Genomic DNA, 12,740 nt, shown 5'->3' with positions numbered 1-12,740 from the left:
AGGCTTTGTGCATTCGTATATAAGCACTTGAGATAACCTGCTGATCACCCCTCATTCTCAGTATGAGGCAGGAGCCCTCCCCTCACAGACGTTCCTGCCTGTGAAAAAGGATCACAATTTAGGAGCCTTGTTAAATCCTAGGACACTCCAGTGCAGCTATAGTGAAGAGTGCTTTTTTTTTTTTTTTTTTTTTTTTGGGGGGGGGCATCTGTGCCCAGGAAGGAGGGTGTATATACTTTTCTTTTCAATACAGACCATGTTACAGTTATTCAAACCATTGTCATCTCAAGGCTAGACTATTGTAATGCAGTTTACATGGGTTGCATCTGGAGACCATCTGGAAACTGAAGATACCACACTATGTGTCTGCCCAACAGTTAAACAGAGATTCACAATGAAAGCTGCGAATCCCTGACTTCTGTTATCTACCCAGGCTGGCTGGCTGTTTTGGGGATGATTCTAAGCTGTTGGTTTTAAACTTTGTAACTCCTGTTGCACAAGGTGGCACTAGCCAACCTGTCTGACAGGCCTGAGTTTGTAAGTTGGGTGGCATTGATCTGGCTTGTAGTGTCAACTGTTTAATGTAAACTGAATTTGATATAATCAATTAGTAGCACTAAAATAGTAGCTCTACCTTGAATGTGGGAACATGTATACCTATCTCCAAGAATAGTTTTAACCTACATAGTGTTTTAAGAAATCAATGAATCATATCAAGATACAAACAGTAAGAAGTGCAAGACACTAGGAGAAAAAAGTTTATTGGGAAAAGAGACAAATAAGGGGAAAAGTACTACTTTAAAAAGCAAGTATAAAATCAGTATATCGGTAAACACCTCCTGCATCCCCAGTCAGCAACTACACAAAGTCCTTGTGACACCAGTAGTCTTACTAGAACATGAACAACTAACAGTTGTGAGAGCTCTACTTGTCTCTGGCTCAGTCCTGACCACAGCAGCCAGTTCCCCATCTCTCTTCTCAAAATGTAAACCACATTGTACTTATTATCTGAGCATGGACTGGAACTGTGCTTCAAGCTATTAACTAAGGGAAATCCTATGGTCTGCGTTAGACAGGTGGTCAGATCAGACCATCAATGGTCCCTTCTGGTTTTATAATCTATGAATCTATAAGTTTAAGGCATATATGACAGCATAGTATAGTACACAGTTTTATCATCCACAGTTTGAGATTGCTGCATTAACCAAGAGGTGAAACCATGAAGGAGTTATGCAGGTCTTCTCAAAAATGTGCCAATAAAACTTTATTATGCATATATCTCATACAGAAATTGTTTTAGAAATGGAATTAGAACTGTGCAGGTCATGGAGGAAGAGAACAATTATAACTAATATTTCAGAAAGCTCTAACCATAACCTAAAATAGACTTTCTAGTATTGTGAACTTATGGTCTGATATCTCATGATCTATCAGGGATAAAATGGGTGCCATGTATCAATGAATAGGTTTCTATTAGTTTAAATGATGGGCTACTCAATTTCAGTCCTTAAATTATCACTGTCTTATGTACTGAATACTGGTACTGTGACACTAACATCGAAATTCCATTATTTGGTGAGGTAAGGAACACACACTTATAGAACAGATTTTTTTTTTTTTTTGAAGGGGGAGAGTATAAGCGGGGAGTTTTTAAATTTGAAAGTAGTGGCTGTTTGAAGTTGCTCAAAGGTTTGGAGTGCTAGATGCTGTCTCAGCCGGCATATATTAGTAAGCAGAGTGCTAGGTAAAGTGGGTTATAAATGCACCCATGATTATGTAATTTATTACATGGATTTCAACAACTGTGCAATTACAAATAAAACCCAGACACATAAAAGAGCCTAGATCCATCAGGGCTGAGGATCAACATCTTCTATTGGCGTCAATGATAACTGATGGTGTTCAGCACCTCACAGAATTAAGCTGTTGGTAGCTATGGTAGACACTTTAGAACCATGCAAAAAATAAAATAAACAAAACAAACCAGGCATGCAGATGTTGAAAGACAGAAAGAAGAGGAATGAAATATTTATGCTTCAAACTTGAGTAATTAAAAGGAAATATGTTTTACAACATACAAACAAATTTATGTTGATCAATTTGAAAAAGAGGCAGCAACTGCAAACTAGATGAAACAAAGTTTATTTACTACTTTGTAATCTTGTTATAATTAAAATGTTTAAACATCTAAAACAGTAGATCAAATTCTTACAAAGAGAACAGACAAGCTAATTGTTGTTCGCCAATAAAAGATTCAGCTTACATTATCAAGACGCTACACAAGATTTCTGTGCACTCACATTCTAGGAAGAATTCCATTGGTAAACTCTATTCAATAGAGTCAGTGGAGATGCCCTTTGAAGGGACAAGGGGATCATACTCTTTTTAATAAAGAAATGCTTGGAAATTATTCTGAATACAAATTTTTCCATTTATATAATTACTCTGATTGATCAATGCTTAGGTATCAAGATGATAAGCACAATATACATATCCAAGATAGACAAATTAACTCCTAAGCACATTTATTATATCTAACACTACAATAAACAAGTAGTTTCTTTTTCCTTTACAAGTACCATTGAGTGTGCCTAAGACAGCTTGCTTGTCAAAAGCCATTATTTTAATTATCTTTATATCTTAAAGAGGAAATAGTACTCCTTGATCAACAACAACAACTAAGTACACAAGAAATATCTTTTTGCATTGAGTGGAACATTTTCAAAGATTGGTGCCTACAAACTAGGCACCCACGTAACGGGTGATACTTCAACAGGAGCTATGAGTTCAAAGCATATGTGAAAATGAAGTTACTTATGTAGGTGTCAGCATATAATTTAGTTGCTTAACTTTGGATGTCCAATTTTGAAAATTTTGAACTGCCCAGGTAACAACTCATCTTTCCAAAAGGGAAATAAATGAACCATGTATAGATGTGAATATGATATAGATTAGATATGCAACAATAAGTTACAGGACATGATTAATTATCTTCCCTTGGGTGAAAAGAATGATCATCCAATGTGGAAGAATTATTTTTGCTGCCATTCCATTAGTACATATGGGTAACAGACAATCTTGGATAAAGAAAATTTTGTTCTATCTACTTTTCAGACCTTTCTAGTAGTAGTCTGAGTAATTATCTATATCAACAGCAATTTCTTTCTGCTGAACATAATTGCATATTTTGATGAAAACTTTGAAAATCAGAAGAGACCAGCCTTAAGAGCACTAGAGAAATAATAAGCAAATCAAATGGTGTAAGGGAAGGAGTTTAAAATGTAATGCATTAGGTCAAAAATGAAATTCTTTCTCTCTTTTTTAATGAGATAAATATACTCCTGTTCAGCTAAGACACCACCCAGTGTAGGTTCAAAATCTGGTCTCATGTAAAATTGTTAAAAACTTGCAGTAAAAGTTCACTGGGTTTGAAATATCTTTTTATTAAACACTCTGCTCTTTTGTTATAAAAACACAAAAGCTCCAAAAGATAACAGCTGTTGTGTCAGACTATAAAAAGTTTTGCTTTATTTCTTTACAGGCAAACAGCCAGTAGATGAAACACAAAGCAACACATATTCTCAATCCCAGAGTTTTGTTAATATCATTAATGATGCTGATATACAGTTGTGACAACCAAAATGTGAACCTTTATTTCACAGCAACACGATCTATCACCAGGAGATCACATTAAAATACTGCTCTTTACTGCAGCAAGGTACATGTAATGACAAGATAAATGCTACCTTTTTAGGTTGCACTTTGTTTGTGTTGTAAAGTATTATAGAGAAAATTCCCATGCGTGCTGCCACTGATTCAGTTGCATTGCTGGGAGCCTAACTGTGGTCAGGACTCCTGTGGCTTCTGACAGTTTAATCTCTGTCACTTGCCAGAAGCTGCAGGAGTTCATGCTGCGGCTCCCACCACTGATGGCACTGATACAGCTAAACCAGTGCTATTACCTGTAGGAATCTGTCTTAAGAAAGGACCTAAATGAAACTAAGCCAAGCTTGTCTGCACTCTGTAAGAAAGAGTGAAACCAAACAATATCTGTCAAATATCTGCTATGAACTGTGATTTTTGTTTTCCTGATTTTAAGAGATTAATTCAAATAATGTTGTAACCAAAGTTGCAAAGATGTGCCACCAGTAATTTCACTGAAATAAGTTTTCTAAGACAGGAACCCACTGAAGCAGCTTAGAATCACCTCAAATTTCTGGGAAAATCCCTGGCCAGTAGCTTTACATGTATTTAAATGAAATCAATAGTTTCCTTTCACAATTGTAAAACTATGAGACACTAGAAAATATTTGAACCCATGTGGGGAATTATTGCATTCAAATGGCTTTCCTTGTGTTACAGAGTAACTAGACAAATGACCGCACTGCACCTTTAGGAGGGGAGAAGGTTGTCCGACTGGCCAAGGGAAAGGGAACAGTGTTCTAGGGCTGTGGGGGAGGGGGAAAATGAGGTCAGAAGTGCTGCAAAAGTTGGGAATGGGTCAGACTGGCGATGGTGACTCATCCCTGGGACCAGAAGGGTTGAAAAGGGGCAAACCCAGGCCGGAGAAGGCTTCTTCCACAGAGCAGGCGAGGCAGCAACCAACCCCTGTCCCCTTTAGGTGGCAAAGTACCAGGTTTGGTTAGGACCTTCTGGGCATTGTGCTAGTCGCCCCTTTTTAGGGGGGGTGGGAAGAAATTTTTCCTTCACCACCAGATTGGTGGAGTTGGGTGGGGGTTCACCTTCCCCACACTGGGTTCAGGAAGGGAGTTGTTAACATGAGGCATGAAGGGAGTTAGGCTATATGTTGCAACTCATTATGTAAGTGTGGGGCGGATGTCCAGTGCAGGAACTCCTTACTAGGGAAGGTGTACAGTGACCAGATAAACGGCTTGGTAAAGGACTTAAAAAGGAGGTATTAGTTAAAGGGTGTGTACGTGTTCGGGGCTCCCATGAATGGTATGGCAAGGAGCCAACTCCCCTTTCTTATAGTCCACCTCAACCCTCCTATGAGGGAAGGGTGATGGTATGGTCCCAGCAATGGGTTGGCTGGGGAACCTGGATGAAAAAAAAAAGGGGGGGGGGTTGGTAGAAGCCCCCTGAATAGTTATTGAATGAACATGGGGTTACCTGCACTGTACACTGTTCTTTGTAGTCCCAAACTTCTAATAATAAAGTTGCAGCCTGATTAAAATCATATCAAGTGTTTCCTGTCCTTTTTTGGATATAGCCGGACAACAAACATAAGACCAACTGCCCAACAGCCAGAATTATCAGACACAAATACATTGAGAATTAAGGATAGAAGAAGGGCATGTGGTGGGGGATGTTGGCTCTGGGCAGTGGGAGAATTACATATTAGTATTTGGGTGATGCATTTGCAGGAGAGAAGGAATTTGGCTGGAGAATTAGAACACAAAGTTATGTTTTTCACAATAGCCCTTATGTAGATCATTATATGTATAAACTTTGCTGCTTTGCATGAATATCTAGGAAGTCTATTCATTTGTGGGAACAAAAGTAGTCAATTTTCATGAATCCACAGGCATTACTCAAATAGAAAATAAGTTACAGGAAATGAAACTATATCTACCTAAATTTCTTAATGCACCACTAAGTAGTTATATAACTTCCTCTGAAAAGGAAAGATTAATTCACAGCTCACATGCATATAGCATTTTGTGCCCTGTGCACAAAGTAATAGCGAAAATATTAGTAATTTAATAATGGTTCAGTACCTTCAATCAGCAGTTCTTGTCCATGACTGCCCAACAGCGTACGGGACAAGAAAGGGGCGAAGTCTACAAAAATTTCACGCAGGAGTGGGGCCACTTTTTCCAAAGCTCTTTCAAGCTTTGCAGTGATACTGTTGAAAAGAAAGCACATGAATTAAAGGCAAATAAATATAATTGATTAAATGATATCATATTATGTCTATTTACTAATCAAGGGTGTAAGTATCAGTGTCTCTTCTGATAATGGAATGACTGATTTGATTAACAATACAGTGTTTACAAAGCATTATTTAAGTTAGTAAAGAAATTGTAACACTCATGTCCAACTCAGGAAAATGACTGTCTCACTTACTTAGCAGGACTTATAAATCAATACAAAATAGAAAGCATTTTATTTTCATTTTTAAAGGATGATGAGAGAACTCCAGGCATCAAAATGCAAGTCCTCTTTATCTATCATCTCAACTAATGATGTATGTTTGTTGTGCTAAAAAAAGACCATGGTTTTACTACAAAAACTTATGGTAGTAAGATATAAACCTCAATGAGTTTACCTTTTAATTACAGAAAATTCAATTAAAAGGTGAAAATACTGCAACATGGAACATGTCTAATTTTTAAGTGTTCTCACTGTATGCAATTTTTTCCCAAATGAACTTTCACATCCATGAGGCAAGGATTCTCAATATTGAAATAGCGAAACTGGATGTGCCTGATTTCACCAGAACTTAATTGTCCCCTTTTATATCACCTTCCATAATGAAGAGTCTAGTATCATTTTTTTGTTTGTTGTAATGTTTATCCTGTTTGTATTATACAAGTGAACAAAGTATCAATAACTGCATTTTAAATCTCAAAAATAGTATGAATGTGCACTGGCAGTTGATCTGCAGCAACAACTTTGCACTCTCAGTATTTCACCATTTTTTTCAAACTTCAGAAGCATGAAGAGGAGAATTTTAATGGCTAAGACCACCTCATACAAACTTGCTTGATAAACTTTCAGACAACAACATCTAGCTTTGAGATGTTAGGTAAAATGCTCCACATGATAGGAAACTGAAGTGGGACTCAGGAGACCTGGATTCTACTCACTGGCTTTGCCACTTACTAGCTGTGTAACCTTCGGTAAGTCATTTCACCTCTCTATACCTGTTTTCGGACTCTTCTTTTCTCTGTCTTGTCTATTTAGATGGTAAGCCTTTTGGAGTAGGGACTATTTCTCAGTATCTGTTTGTACACCACCTACCATTGTGGGGGCTTCCAGGTGCTACCCTAATATAAATATTAAGTAATAATCCTTTGTCTAAAGCAGTGGTTCCCAAACTGTGGGATGCACCCTCATCGGAGGAATGTTCAGGGGGCATGTGGCGGGGCCTGGGCCAGCCCCCCTGGGGGTAGGGAGGGAGCACCACCCAGCCCTACTTTACCCCCAAGTCAGCTCCACCCTCATTCCCTCTCCCACCCCAAGCCAGCTCCGCCTCTAGCCCCAGCTCTCCCCTCGCATTTCCCACTTCTGCCCCCAACTCTGCCTTCAGACCAAGCTCCTCTACTGAACCAACTGTGCAGTTATGGAGGGTGGGGCATGGACAGAATCCACTACTGGTAAGTGGGGAACACTGGTCTAGAGTTCCAAGTTTATCAGTGCTATTAAATACTCAACATGTACTATTCCATCGTGACTGAGTTACTATAGTCCTTGGGCTTCCCCATGCATGTAACTCCCCTCCCCATCAGTGGCTTGACAAGCTACTTCCTTCTCCTCTTTCAAATCTGTACTAAAGATTCAAAGTATTTTGTGTTTCCCACAACAGATGAATCATTAGTTTAAAAACACACCAGGAAACTAGGTTTTTCCTCTTTTGGGCTTTCTGTAGTCTCTGCCTCTAGACTGCATGCCATTGGGGCAAAAAACATCTTTTTGCTTCTTTTACAGCACTGAGAACATTATTGTTCTTAATTATCTAAGTGCTGACATTTTAAGTACAGGAAGAATCTAAAATTATTGATGATACCTGGAATGATGAATTCTGAGTTTTCAAAGGCATCCACTACATATAGAATTATATATAAATAAAGCTCATATGAAAGCCTTTAACTTATAATAAATAATATAAAACAGATGACATTAATACAGATCAGAAGCTCTCTTCCAACAACTCAAAATCATTTTGATTCTTTTCTTGCAGTGTATTGCGCCGCTGTTTGTACTAGCTGAAATTCAGATACTGGATTTGAAGATAAGGAAAGGGATAAGGAAATAAGAGATAAGGAAACAAAACAGAACAGTGCAAAACCCACCAATTTTTATTTGTTTGTTTCACTGTAGATATGCTCCTGAGTTTGGAGTTCACTTCACTTCAAGTGAAATTTGAGTGTACGAAACTGGATGTTTGCAAGTTTTAAAATGTATATGAACTCTCGTGATCTATCCACATAATAGGGATGGGAGATTTTGTGGCCTGTTACTCAACATTGTTCTTGATGACTTTGAAGGATGCCTTTCTAGGCTCTTCAAGTTCAACTGATTAGCAGACTGCTGCTATCTTCACTCCTCATGGGGATTGTCACATTAAGCTAGCCTCCACAAAGATCCAAAATATATTTTCAAGGGAGTGTGTGACGTGCTGGCTGTTCCCCTACCCAAACACACACATAGCAGTAAAGGGGCAGCGAGACAGACTAGTCTGGTCCCCCAGCTGCCTGCAACAGCCACTTACCTATTCTGTGAAGCTAGAATAGTTCAGAGTACAATGTGCAGTAATAAGGAAATCCCATGCAGGGAATAAATATAATCCCTCTTCACTTCTGAAATAAGGGACTTTTAAGAGTGTTTTGCAATAACTTGATGCTGCATTTTCCACTCAATTTACATATGTTCAGGACAAATTGGAAATTCTCTAATCCTTCGTGTATTTTTTTCAGTGTAGTCCAATTCAACAGTGGATCAAATTTCAAGTATTTGAATTGTCTGACATACACATGAAAGACTCTGCATCATATTACAAATACCCTGTACCATCCAGTTCTTCTCTTTTGAAGGGGCCGGTTTTGTTCAATATCTTCATTAATGATCTGGAGGATGGCGTGGACTGCAGCCTCAGCAAGTTTGCAGATGACACTAAACTGGGAGGAGTTGTAGATATACGGGAAGGTAGGGATAGGATACAGAGGGACCTAGACAAATTAGAGGATTGGGCCAAAAGAAATCTGATGAGGTTCAACAAAGACAAGTGCAGAGTTCTGCACTTAGGACGGAAGAATCCCAGGCACTGGTACAGACTAGGGACCGAATGGCTAGGCAGCAGTTCTGCAGAAAAGGACCTAGGGATTACAGTGGACAAGAAGCTGGATATCAGTCAACAGTGTGCCCTTGTTGCCAAGAAGGCTAACGGCATTTTGGGCTCTGTAAGTAGGGGCATTGCCAGCAGATCGAGCGACATGATAATTCCCCTGTATTTGACATTGGTGAGGCCTCATCTGGAGTACTGTGTCCAGTTTTGGGCTCCACACTACAAGGATGTGGAAAAATTGGAAAGCATCCAGCAGAGGGCAACAAAAATGATTAGGGGGCTGGAGTACATGACTTATGAGGAGAGGCTGAGGGAACTGGGATTGTTTAGTCTGCAGAAGAGAAGAATGAGGGGGGATTTGATAGCTGCTTTCAACTACCTGAAAGGGGGTTCCAAAGAGGATGGATCTAGACTGTTCTCAGTGGTAGCAGATGACAGAACAAGGAGTAATGGTCTCAAGTTGCAGTGGGGGAGGTTTAGGTTGGATATTAGGAAAAAGTTTTTCACTAGGAGGGTGATGAAGCACTGGAATGCGTTACCTAGGGAGGTGGTGGAATCTCCTTCCTTAGAGGTTTTCAAGGTCAGGCTTGAGAAAGCTCTGGCTGGGATGATTTAGTTGGGAATTGATCCTGCTTTGAGCAGGGGATTGGACTAGATGACCTCCTGATGTCCCTTCCAACCCTGATATGCTATGATTCTAAGTTGTTAACATAGTAGAATAACGACAGGATTCGATAGACAGGATCCCTGTTTGAATAAGTGGGTCAACTAATAAAGAGGTGGTTCCTGCTCTCTCTGAAGTGAATGGGAGTTTGCCACTGACTTCAGCAGGAGCCAGAGTACACCCCAAATTGCTACCAGCAGGTAGAATAAGTAAACATTTGCCTGAAGTAGTACTGAAGATTGAGTTCCCTATTCATGGTCAAAAGTAACTGAGGCTTTCTCCCAATCACTGGTCTCCATTTCTAGCTATAGGTCATACAAAACTCTACAGGACAGCATATTATAGAAAATGCACTAATTTCATGCATCAACAAAATATTCTCAATAACCTGCATTCCATTGGCCACTTGAATAGATTTATAAGAATAAAGAACCTTCTCAGATCATTCTCCTCTATGAAACATTATTAACCTGGAGTTGATGATAATAGGAAATTATAAAATATGGAGATTACATACTACTCCTTATACAGACCAGACATTTACTGCCCACAGTACATTAAATCATAAAATTAACATCTCTGGAGGCTTCCCAGTAACACTCTAGGAAGTTTTTAAAGTTTGAGAATTAATAATTTCTTATTTTACAGACTGAACAGAACACAACCCAGAAGTAGAGGAGAAGTCTGGAAAGATTAGATTGGAAATGTAGGTTTTAAAACAGAATAAAGTAGATTGAAATGAAAATGATTTCTTAAATGCAGGGACTGGATAACTTTTTACCCAAAGTAAAAAGTATGTCACCCTGGGGAGAGGTCTCGCTACTTATTAGTATGGTTGATTACACAGGATGTAATAAATTCATCTCTACAATTAATAATTGATTTCAATCATACAGTTACAAAGTGGGATTGAAGAAGTTTTCTTTAAATTATCTAGGAGGTTATATAATCCAAATGGGAAGACAGAAAAATAAACTAAACGACTAACTGGCAAAATGCCAGCTACATAACCATGACCCGTATTAAAGGTTTTACTAGATGGAAAAGTAACCAGGGAGAAAATTAGGTATGCAATTAGTTCACTTCAACCTGTACAACTTCCAGGCTTAGACGGATTGCCTGTCGGATTTGATTAAACCTACCAAGAATGGCTATAGCAGCTTTTATTAAATATACTTTTATACAGAGTACTATTTCTCAAGGGAAGCTAACCATCTGTCCTGAAATATCTCCTTTTGCAATATGCTTTGAGCTAAATAAAAATCCAGATTCTCAAGACCTATATGTTTCCTTAACAATGACTCCAAAATTCTATCTAAAATCTTACCTTTTTCAGTAAGGATTTATTACATGACAATCCACCAGTTTGCACTTGGAAAAAGCAATGCTATATAAAAACGTAGTCAAGAGAATCTACTTAATCTAAAAAGTGTGCAACTCACTCAAATGAAAGATTTTTCAAACACACAACTAGTGCAGTTGAGCATTTGCATTTATATCCTCAGTTGGACTTCAGATTCAAAGAGGCTAAGTTGCATACTGGTAGATGCTCTACAGTTTCATCTCTTTTCTACACAGAAATAATACGGTCATAAATGTACAACTTCCACTGGTCATCAGTCACTAGAATCAATAATTTGTTTTTCATCTGACAATTCAGTTATTCAGCTCTCAGGTACTGAAACGATTCCTTGTGACTTCTATAGATCTCTAAGGACTCTAAACAAGAGCCAAAGACTTGCAATAAGATCCTTTATACAAATGTAAACAACAAGAAAAAACAAACAAACCACCTTATATTCTAATGCATTTTAGTTCAAATGGACAGAGCATTGGACTGGGAGCCAGGAGGTCTGGGTTCTATTCCTATCTCTACTATAGATCAGTAGTGTGACCTTGGGCAACTCACTTCACCACAGTGTGCTTTTTTTCCTCCCTTCCACTCTAGCTCAATCTTGCCTATTTAGATTTTAAGCTCTCTGGAGCAGAGACTTATTTCTGTGTATATTCAGCTTCAAGCACAATGGGGTCTCAATTCCATTTGAGTCCTCTAGGTGCTGCTAAAATATATACCATATATGAAAAATAATAAATAATTTTAGAAAAAAATATAGGGGTCTCAAATAAAAAAAATTAAGTAAGTTAGAAATTCCATGACATGCTATTTAAATTAGTTATTGTTTTTAATTTATACTTAAATGTAATGAATTACTTGCATTCAGTTGTTTTCTGCACTGTCACCTCTTCCCTTTGCATGGTAACATAGGTACAACCACTGACAGCTATCAGTTATGCTATTCACCGCCCTGCACTTTAAGCAGTGTGGGGGTTGTCTGGCTGGCTGGGAGAAGAGGGCTTTCTGGCTTGGGGGAGGAGGAGAGATGTAAAACTGCTGGAAAAGCAGTCAGCATGGTGGATGACTCACCACCAAGGAATGAGGGGTTTAAAAAGGTCAACCTGGGCCTGGCCCTCCCTTCCTACTTAGGTCAGAAATGTGCCAGGTGTTTAGCTATATCTCCTGTGGGGATTACGCTAGCAGCCATGTTAAGGGGGGCTGAAAAGGAATTTTTCCCTTACCACCATATTGGCCAGGTGTAGTGCGGGTTTTTTCCACCTTCCTCACTGCAGGTTCAGGTGGGCTCTGTTCATGCATAGGCAGTATGGCCATATGTTGCAACTCTTTATTTAAGTGTGTAGCGGATGTTCAGTGCAGGTTCTCCATAAATTAAGGCACAAAAGAATGGATAAATGGCTTGGAAAAGGAATTAAGGAGAGGAGCTTGGTAATTGAGCAAGCTGAGGGCAGTTGGGGACTCCTCTGATTGGTACAGCAGAGAACTAACCCCCCATCATTATAGTCCACCTTAACCCCTCCTACGAGCGGGGGTGGTCGGTAAGATCCCCTCTCCCGGAATTGGCTGGAATTGGAGAGTCGCGGCAGTGGATCTGCTGGAGGGACATAAACGGAAAGGGGTGTGTGTGGGGGGGTCCTAAAAAAAAGCACTCACCCCCTCCCCCACCCCAGTGAATTGTGGGGGTTTTCACCTGC

At 39.1% G+C, this 12,740-nt stretch overlaps 1 protein-coding gene across 5 annotated transcripts in view; it reads right to left on the bottom strand.

Annotated features, from left to right (window-relative positions):
* The window catches only part of NBEA (neurobeachin), an 843,583-nt gene that overhangs the window by 422,802 nt on the left and 408,041 nt on the right, over nt 1-12,740 (bottom strand). For all 5 annotated transcript variants that reach the window (XM_077806446.1, XM_077806437.1, XM_077806454.1 and 2 more), the window contains one exon: nt 5,739-5,866. In XM_077806446.1, the coding sequence (XP_077662572.1) occupies nt 5,739-5,866 (128 nt within the window). The remainder of the gene's footprint in view (nt 1-5,738; nt 5,867-12,740) is intronic.

The sequence above is a fragment of the Eretmochelys imbricata genome, chromosome 1 (assembly GCF_965152235.1).
Source record: "Eretmochelys imbricata isolate rEreImb1 chromosome 1, rEreImb1.hap1, whole genome shotgun sequence".
In the NCBI taxonomy this organism is placed as follows: Eukaryota; Metazoa; Chordata; order Testudines; family Cheloniidae; genus Eretmochelys; species Eretmochelys imbricata.
This window is presented reverse-complemented; position numbering and strand designations above follow the sequence as displayed.